The sequence below is a fragment of the Podarcis bocagei genome, assembly GCF_964188305.1.
Source record: "Podarcis bocagei genome assembly, chromosome: W".
Taxonomy (NCBI): Eukaryota; Metazoa; Chordata; class Lepidosauria; order Squamata; family Lacertidae; genus Podarcis; species Podarcis bocagei.
Window position 1 is genome coordinate 19,289,393 of NC_138131.1, and position 9,966 is coordinate 19,299,358.

The 9,966-nt window shown below is 45.1% G+C and overlaps 1 protein-coding gene across 1 annotated transcript in view; it reads right to left on the minus strand.

Moving 5' to 3' along the window:
- Nucleotides 1-9,531, minus strand: part of LOC308578052 (putative helicase senataxin) — a gene marked incomplete at both ends in the record, with an annotated part of 128,469 nt that extends 118,938 nt beyond the window's left edge. Inside the window, one exon of the mRNA XM_081178337.1 lies at nucleotides 9,304-9,531. Coding sequence (XP_081034463.1) covers nucleotides 9,304-9,531 — 228 coding nt within the window. The remainder of the gene's footprint in view (nucleotides 1-9,303) is intronic.
- Between the last annotated feature and the right edge of the window lie 435 nt (nucleotides 9,532-9,966).

A 9,966-nucleotide genomic window follows, 5' to 3' on the forward strand; every position in this document is an offset into this window, starting at 1 on the left:
TCGGCTTCTTGTTACTGGAACAGAGCAGGATCTCAGTGTTTGAGTTCCTATAAATACTGTTGAGGGGGTGTGGTGTATAGCCTCCAACGTTCTGGGCAGAGAGGAAGTTCCCAGGTTAGTGTGCCTTTTCTTCTTTTGTTCATTAATTACTTGAGGGATATCTTGAGTGATTTCTTGAGTGATATTCTGAGTACCACTTAGGAGGGTCATTAGGTGTGGATTAGTTGCTAAAGCTTTCGTGTCTTGACCTCTTGAACTTGTGAAGAGTTTTTCTGAGAAGATGGCTGTACTGCAAATAGTTGTGCTCTGGCTTGGCTTCGTGTATAGGGGCGAGCTGTGGTTTTGTGCCCTGTGCCAGCCAGATCTGTGTAGGGATTGCAGGGGGGTGCAGCATCCGGAGGTGCCACTATGGTTTGGCTACTGGATGGTGTCTGTAATTTATCTGTGGAGAGGGTCTGGGTTTGGGTCTGGTGTGGTTGATTGGAGATGGCGTTCTGTGTGCCTCTGGTTCTGGTGTCGGTTTTTGTGGGGAGGGCTAATTTCCAGATGTCTGGCAGGCGGGACGTGTCGTCACGCTTGTTCATGTTGTGAGGGTGTTTCTCTATCTCGATGGCTTCCATGATTATTCTCTTGTGGTGATGTTCCATGTTAAAGAGCAATTTGGAATCTGCAAAATTGATTTCGTGTCCTGTTTCTTTCATGTGTTGGTAAAGAGAGGAAGTTTTTTCTTCTTTTTTGACGGCATTCTTGTGTTCTGCGATACGTGCATTTATTCGTCTGTTTGTTTGTCCAATGTACGTGGCTGGGCAGACTTTGCAGGGTATTTCATAGACCCCTTGGTTTTCTAGCTGGATTTTATCTTTGGGGTTTCTGAGGATATTGGCTATTTTTTGGTTGGTGCAAAAGGCTGTTTTGATATTGTGTTTATGGAGGATTTTGCTAATTTTATCTGTAGTGCCCTTGATATAAGGAAGGAGGGCCATGCCATTGTTTTCTTCTGTGTCTTGGTTTTTGGGGGGTGTTTCTTTTTGGATTAGCTTCGTAACCCTGTTTTGCTGGTATCCGTTGGCGATTAACACATTTGAGAGATTCTGTAACTCAGTTGTCAAGTGGTCTTTGTCAGCCAGGCGTTTGGTTCTGGAGATGAGAGTCTTGGCTACGGAGTTTATTTGTGCAGGGTGGTGGTGTGATTGTGCATGTAAGTAGCGGTTGGTGTGTGTTTTTTTCCGGTAGATAGTGTGTCCTAGGGAGCCATCAGGTTTTTTGTAGATTAGGACGTCAAGGAAGGGAAGTTGGTTGTTGGCTTCTATTTCCATAGTGAATTGTATTTTGGGGTGTAGGCTGTTGAGATGTGTGAGGAAGCTATCTAGTTTTTCCTTCCCGTGTGGCCAAATTACAAAGGTGTCGTCAACATATCTGAGCCAAAGTTTGGGTTTGTGTTCTCGCTAAATTTCTCGCTAAGCAACTTCAGCCCTATGCAGAATCTATCGCTTCACACGTTACAAACTCCTTCCAGTTCATAGAAACAATAAAGAAGCAAAACCTACATCACGATGACCTACTTGTGAGCTTCGATGTTGTATCTCTCTTCACACAAGTGCCCATTAATGAAGCCTTGACAGCCATTCAAAACAAATACAATCCCCCCGAATACATCCTGGACCTGACCAACCACTGCCTAACCAACACGTACTTCATCCACAATGGACAAAGATACAAACAGATAGAAGGAGCACCTATGGGATCACCCCTCTCTCCGGTCATCGCAAATCTGTACATGGAACACTTTGAAACCAATGCTTTAGACAAGTCAGAACACAAACCCAAACTTTGGCTCAGATATGTTGACGACACCTTTGTAATTTGGCCACACGGGAAGGAAAAACTAGATAGCTTCCTCACACATCTCAACAGCCTACACCCCAAAATACAATTCACTATGGAAATAGAAGCCAACAACCAACTTCCCTTCCTTGACGTCCTAATCTACAAAAAACCTGATGGCTCCCTAGGACACACTATCTACCGGAAAAAAACACACACCAACCGCTACTTACATGCACAATCACACCACCACCCTGCACAAATAAACTCCGTAGCCAAGACTCTCATCTCCAGAACCAAACGCCTGGCTGACAAAGACCACTTGACAACTGAGTTACAGAATCTCTCAAATGTGTTAATCGCCAACGGATACCAGCAAAACAGGGTTACGAAGCTAATCCAAAAAGAAACACCCCCCAAAAACCAAGACACAGAAGAAAACAATGGCATGGCCCTCCTTCCTTATATCAAGGGCACTACAGATAAAATTAGCAAAATCCTCCATAAACACAATATCAAAACAGCCTTTTGCACCAACCAAAAAATAGCCAATATCCTCAGAAACCCCAAAGATAAAATCCAGCTAGAAAACCAAGGGGTCTATGAAATACCCTGCAAAGTCTGCCCAGCCACGTACATTGGACAAACAAACAGACGAATAAATGCACGTATCGCAGAACACAAGAATGCCGTCAAAAAAGAAGAAAAATCTTCCTCTCTTTACCAACACATGAAAGAAACAGGACACGAAATCAATTTTGCAGATTCCAAATTGCTCTTTAACATGGAACATCACCACAAGAGAATAATCATGGAAGCCATCGAGATAGAGAAACACCCTCACAACATGAACAAGCGTGACGACACGTCCCGCCTGCCAGACATCTGGAAATTAGCCCTCCCCACAAAAACCGACACCAGAACCAGAGGCACACAGAACGCCATCTCCAATCAACCACACCAGACCCAAACCCAGACCCTCTCCACAGATAAATTACAGACACCATCCAGTAGCCAAACCATAGTGGCACCTCCGGATGCTGCACCCCCCTGCAATCCCTACACAGATCTGGCTGGCACAGGGCACAAAACCACAGCTCGCCCCTATACACGAAGCCAAGCCAGAGCACAACTATTTGCAGTACAGCCATCTTCTCAGAAAAACTCTTCACAAGTTCAAGAGGTCAAGACACGAAAGCTTTAGCAACTAATCCACACCTAATGACCCTCCTAAGTGGTACTCAGAATATCACTCAAGAAATCACTCAAGATATCCCTCAAGTAATTAATGAACAAAAGAAGAAAAGGCACACTAACCTGGGAACTTCCTCTCTGCCCAGAACGTTGGAGGCTATACACCACACCCCCTCAACAGTATTTATAGGAACTCAAACACTGAGATCCTGCTCTGTTCCAGTAACAAGAAGCCGAAAGCACCAGCCTGAAGATGACGAGTGAGACCTCGTCGAAACGTCGCCTAGACACCCCAACTCTTACACGGGAAGACACCCGAAGACACCAAAACCTGCATATATATATATATATATATATATATATATATAAAGACACCACAACAGATAAAAAATGACTGCATTCAAGCTTCTTGGCTATAGAAGTATAACTCACAAGGAATTATATAGGATAAAAGAAAGCAAAAGTACATTATGCATAACTACCGTATTTTTCGCTCTATAACACGCATCTGACCATAACACGCACGTAGTTTTTAGAGGAGGAAAACAAGGAAAAAATATTCTAAACGAAACAGTGGATGTATGATTTTTATGGTTCATGCTGTGGCCACAGACATGTGATCTGACAGTGAGTTTGGGGTAGCCCAATGCAAAAATCCTGAGGATCCATGTGGATCCATGCTTTGTGACCACATTTTTGCGCCATTGCGGCCCCATGAAACAGTGGGTGCGTGTGTGTTTTTTGGTGCAGGCTGTAGCCATGGAAATGCTATGTGATCTGATGGTGAATTTGGGGTGACCCAGTGCAAAAATCCTGAGGATCCATGTGGATCCGTGCTTTGTAACCACGTTTTAAGTGGGGAGGGAAGGAAAAGAACTCAAGGGACAAGGAGCATGCGTGGGGGGTGTGGAGGAGCTTTTCCGCGAGCTGAGTGGGGAGGAGGGAGGGAAAGAGCACTGTTGCTTTAAAGGTATACTTAAGGTATTTGCCCTGTGCCTGGGGTTTTTTCCATTTAACAGTTTGCAGCCTTTTCCTTCCGCTCCTTGTTTTGAGGCAGAATAGATTTGAGCAAGTGAGGAGGACTTGGATTGCAGGGGATTCGCCATTAGCTGTGTAAAAGCGTGTAAAAACCTGATATCTGAGGTTGTTGAGGGCAGCAGTTGAACTTGCAGGGCAGCAGTTGAAGAAGGAGCAAAAAGGGTTTTCGTGTGTGTGTGTGTGTGTGTGTGTGTGTTTCTTTGTGGCTGATTAGCTGTTCTCCCTGTGCAAAGGTCAGAGGGGGCAGGATTTCTGTTGAGGCAGGTGATTAGCTGTTGGAGGAGCTTATCAGAGCTTGCAGGGTAGTTTGATCCATCTTTTAGATTTAGGGGAGCTAGTCTCAAACGTTTGTTGGAGGAGACCTAGATTTTTTTGTAGGGGAAAATATTTGTCCTGTCTTCATGCTTTTTATGATGGAGGACCACTGTAGCCACCCCCAACGACACGTTCTCAAGATGGAGGGGGAGGGAACAGCTGCAGTCGCCTGCGGTTCCTGCACAATGTTTGCCATCTTGCCAAAGGTTGCAGGCAGCTTTACCTGCAGCAATTGCATGTTGATTGCCCTTTTAAAAGACAAAGTCCAGCAACTGGAGGAACGTGTAGCTACGCTCCAAAGAATTAGAGAGCTGGAGCTCTTCTTGGAAGCAACAGAGCACACCGTCTCCACCAAGGAGGAGACAGGGGACTCCCCTGAGAAGGAGGCTAGTTCACCAACACAGGAGCCAGATATATGGAGAAACGTGACTCACACAAGTAGGAGGCCCAGGGTTCGCTCTGATTGTTTAGAAATACACAATCGCTTTGAGGTCCTCTCCCCTAGCATGGAAGACGAAGAGCAGACTCCATTTGAGGATCTCTCCCTCATTACAGTCGATCAGGTATATGAAGACGAGCAGCAAAGTCAGTGCTCAGGGAATGTTCAGGCGACCTTGGAACGGACAGCTCACGGAAGAACCCCGACCAAACCTAAGAGGAGGCGTGTAGTGGTGATAGGGGATTCCCTACTGAGGGGAACAGAAGCAGTGATCTGTGGGCCTGACAAGATGTCTCGGGAAGTGTGCTGTCTCCCCGGGGCTAAGATCCAAGATGTAACTGAACGACTGCAAGGAATCATAAAACCCACTGACAAATACCCATTCCTCTTGGTTCATGTGGGAACCAATGACACTGCAAGCAATAGCCTCCAGAAGATCAAAAGAGACTACGAGGCTCTGGGCAGGAAATTGAAGCAATTAAATGCACAAATTGTCATCTCATCTGTCCTCCCAGTTGAACGACGTGGCCCAGGGAGAGAGGGGAAAATAGTGGAAGTGAACAGCTGGCTTCACAAATGGTGTAAACAGGAACGGTTTGGATTCTTAGATCACGGACTGCAGTTTCTTGAAGATGGACTTCTGGCAAGCGATGGGCTGCACCTCACAACGGTTGGGAGGAATGTTTTTGCCAAAAATCTCAGAAACCTCATCAGGAGGGCTTTAAACTGACTAATGTGGGGGAGGGAGACAGTGCTCCTGAAGGTAGGAGTCTATCAATTGATGAAGATGATCATCCAAATGTCATAGACCAAATGGAGCAAACAGCATGCAGACCTAGTGGTGGGAGGAAAAAATCCTTAAATAAGAGACACAGCGGAATGATTAATGGACTTCAATGTCTGTACACTAATGAGCAAAGCATGGGAAATAAACAAGATGAGCTTGAGCTCTTGGTACAGCAAACTAAATATGACATAATAGGCATCACTGAAACGTGGCGGGATAAGTCCCACGATTGGAATGTAATAATGGAGGGATACAATCTATTTCACAGAAACAGACCAGACAAGAAAGGAGGGGGAGTAGCGTTATATGTCAGGGATGTGTATACCTGTGAAGAGATCCAAGATTTAGAACCTCAAAGCCAAAGTGAGAACATTTGGGTCAAAATTAAGGGAGAGAAGACTAACAGTGACCTCATTGTGGGAGTTTACTATAGATCCCCAAGCCAAACGGAGGACATAGATGATGCCTTCCTGGAACAGATGGCCAAGCATGCAAAAGGAAGGGAGATAGTAGTAATGGGGGACTTCAATTGCTGTGATCACCAATAGTCAGCATGGATTTCTGAAAAATAAGTCATGTCAGACTAACCTGATCTCGTTTTTTGACAGAATTACACGCCTGGTAGATGAAGGGAACGCAGTGTATGTAGCCTACCTTGATTTCAGCAAGGCATTTGACAAGGTGCCCCATGATATTCTTGTAAAGAAGCTGGTAAAATGCGGTCTTGACTATGCTACCACTCAGTGGATTTGTAACTGGCTGACTGACCGAACCCAAAGGGTGCTCATCAATGGTTCCTCTTCATCCTGGAGAAGAGTGACTAGTGGGGTGCCACAGGGTTCTGTCTTGGGCCCAGTCTTATTCAACATCTTTATCAAGGGCATCCTGATCAAATTTGCAGATGACACCAAACTGGGAGGGGTGGCTAACACCCCAGAGGACAGGATCACACTTCAAAACGACCTTGACAGATTAGAGAACTGGGCAAAAACAAACAAGACGAATTTTAACAGGGAGAAATGTAAAGTATTGCACTTGGGCAAAAAAAATGAGAGGCACAAATACAAGATGGGGGACACCTGGCTTGAGAACAGTACATGTGAAAAGGATCTAGGAGTCTTGGTTGACCACAAATTTGACATGAGCCAACAGTGTGACGCGGCAGCTAAAAAAGCCAATGCAATTCTGGGATGCATCAATAGGAGTATAGCATCTAGATCAAGGGAAGTAATAGCGCCACTGTATTCTGCTCTGGTCAGACCTCACCTGGAGTACTGTGTCCAGTTCTGGCCACCACAGTTCAAGAAGGACACTGACAAACTGGAACGTGTCCAGAGGAGGGCAACCAAAATGGTCAAAGGCCTGGAAATGATGCCTTATGAGGAACGGCTAAGGGAGCTGGGCATGTTTAGCCTGGAGAAGTGGAGGTTAAGGGGTGATATGATAGCCATGTTCAAATATATAAAAGGATGTCACATAGAGGAGGGAGAAAAGTTGTTTTCTGCTGCTCCAGAGAAGCGGACACGGAGCAATGGATCCAAACTACAAGAAAGAAGATTCCACCTAAACATTAGGAAGAACTTCCTGAGAGTAAGAGCTGTTCGACAGTGGAATTTGCTGCCAAGGAGTGTGGTGGAGTCTCCTACTTTGGAGGTCTTTAAGCAGAGGCTTCTCAACCATATGTCAGGAGTGCTCTGATGGTGCTTCCTGCTTGGCAGGGGGTTGGACTCGATGGCCCTTGTGGTCTCTTCCAACTCTATGATTCTATGATCCTATATTTCTTCCGGCAATCTCATCCAGTCCAGCCTTTCGCATGATGAATTCTGCATATAAGTTAAATAAGCAGGGAGACCATGTACAGCCTTGCCGTACTCCTTTCCCAATTTTGAACCAATCAGTTGTTCCATATCCAGTTCTAACTGTAGCTTCTTGTCCCACATAGAGATTTCTCAGGAGACAGATGAGGTGATCAGGCACTCCCATTTCTTTAAGAACTTGCCATAGTTTGCTGTGGTCAACAAAGTCAAAGGCTTTTTGCAATTTGGTCTCTGGTTCCTCTGCCTCTTATAAATCCAGCTTGCACTTCTGGGAGTTCTCGGTCCACATACAGCTTAAGCCTGCCTTGTAGAATTTTAAGCATAACCTTGCTAGTGTGTGAAATGAGTGCAATTGTGCGGTAGTTGGAGCATTCTTTGGCACTGCCCTTCTTTGGGATTGGGATGTAGACTGACCTTCTCCAATCCTCTGGCCACTGCTGAGTTTCCAAACTTGGTGGCATATTGAGTGTAGCACCTTAATAGCATCATCTTTTAAAATTTTAAATAGTTCAGCTGGAATACCATCACTTCCACTGGCCTTGTTATTTGCAGTGCTTTCTAAGGCCCATTTGACTTCACTCTCCAGGATGTCTGGCTCAAGGTCAGCAACCACACTACCTGGGGTGTACAAGACATCCATATCTTTCTGGTATAATTCCTCTGTGTATTCTTGCCACCTCTTCTTGATGTCTTCTGCTTCTGTTAGGTCCTTTCCACTTTTGTCTTTTATTATGGTAATCTTTGTACAAAATGTTCCTTTCATATCTCCAATTTTCTTGAACAGATCTCTGGTTCTTCCCATTCTGTCATTTTCCTCTATTTCTTTGCATTGCTCGTTTAAGAAGGCGTTCTTGTCTCTCCTTGCTATTTTTTTGGAAATCTGCATTCAATTTCCTGTATCTTTCACTATCTCCCTCGCATTTTGCTTGCCTTCTCTCCCCCGCTATTTGTAAGGCCTTGTTGGACAGCTACTTTGCTTTCTTGCATTTCCTTTTCATTGGGATGGTTTTCGTTGCTGCCTCCTGTATAATGTTACGAGCCTCCGTCCATAGTTCTTCAGGCACTCTGTCCACCAAATCTAAATCCTTAAACCTGTTCCTCACTTCCACTGTGTATTCATAAGGGGTTTGATTTAGATTGCATCTTACCGGCCCAGTGGTTTTTCCTACTTTCTTCAGTTTAAGCTTGAATTTTGCTATAAGAAGCTGATGATCTGAGCCACAGTCAGCTCCAGGTCTTGTTTTTGCTGACTGTATAGAGCTTCTCCATCTTTGGCTGCGGAGAATATAATCAATCTGATTTCGATGCTGCCCATCTGGTGATGTCCATGTGTAGAGTCGTCTCTTGTGTTGTTGGAAAAGCGTGTTTGTGATGACCAGCTTGTTCTCTTGACAGAACTCTATTAGCCTTTGCCCTGCTTCGTTTTGATCTCCAAGGCCAAACTTGCCAGTTGTTCCTTTTATCTCTTGATTCCCTACTTTAGCATTCCAATCCCCTATAATGAGAAGAACATCCTTCTTTGGTGTCACTTCTATAAGGTGTTGTAAGTCTTCATTGAATTGCTCGATTTCAGTTTCTTCAGCACCAGTAGTTGGTGCATAAACTTGGATTACTGTGATGTTAAAAGGTCTGCCTTGGATTCGTATCGAGATCATTCTATCATTTTTGAGATTGCATCCCAGTACAGCTTTCGCCACTCTTTTGTTGACTATGAGGGCCACTCCATTTCTTTTACGGGATTCTTGCCCACAGTAGTAGATATGATGGTCATCCGAACTGAATTCGCCCATTCCCGTCCATTTTAGTTCACTGATGCCCAGGATGTCAATATTTATTCTTGCCATCTCATTTTTGACCACATCCAACTTACCCAGGTTCATGGTTCTTACATTCCAGGTTCCTATGCAATATTTTTCTTTACAGCATTGGACTTTCCTTTCGCTTCCAGGCATATCCGCAACTGAGCGTCCTTTCGGCTTTGGCCCAGCTGCTTCATCAGCTCTGAATCTACTTGTACTTGTCCTCCGCTCTTCCTCAGTAGCATGTTGGACGCCTGCCGACCTGAGGGGCTCATCTTCCAGCATCATAACGTTTATGTGCCTGTTGTCTTTGTCCATGAAGTTTTCTTGGCAAGGATACTGGAGTGGCTTGCCGGTTCCTGCTCCAGGTGGATCACGTTTGGTCAAACCTCTCCACTATGACCTGTCCATCTTGGGTGGCCTTGCACGGCATAGCTCATAGCTTCTCTGAGTTATTCAAGCCCCTTCGCCACGGCAAGGCAGTGATCCATGTAGAGGATCCTACCTGCCTGCAACTGATTGCTTCTGGAAGTCTGCATATGCTCTGCTATATTCAACTGGGTCTGGCTAAGATCCTGCAACAGGTTAAAGTTGCCAGACATCAATAGTATCTGGAAAGCCTACAAGCTGTATGTATATAGCACTGTCCAGAACTGTAATATCGTCTGCACCAGTAAACTTTTTGGACTTTCAGCTGCCTCTGTGTGGTGGTGACTGGAACTGGGGGCAACTATGGGCTATGTGGGTCTCTCA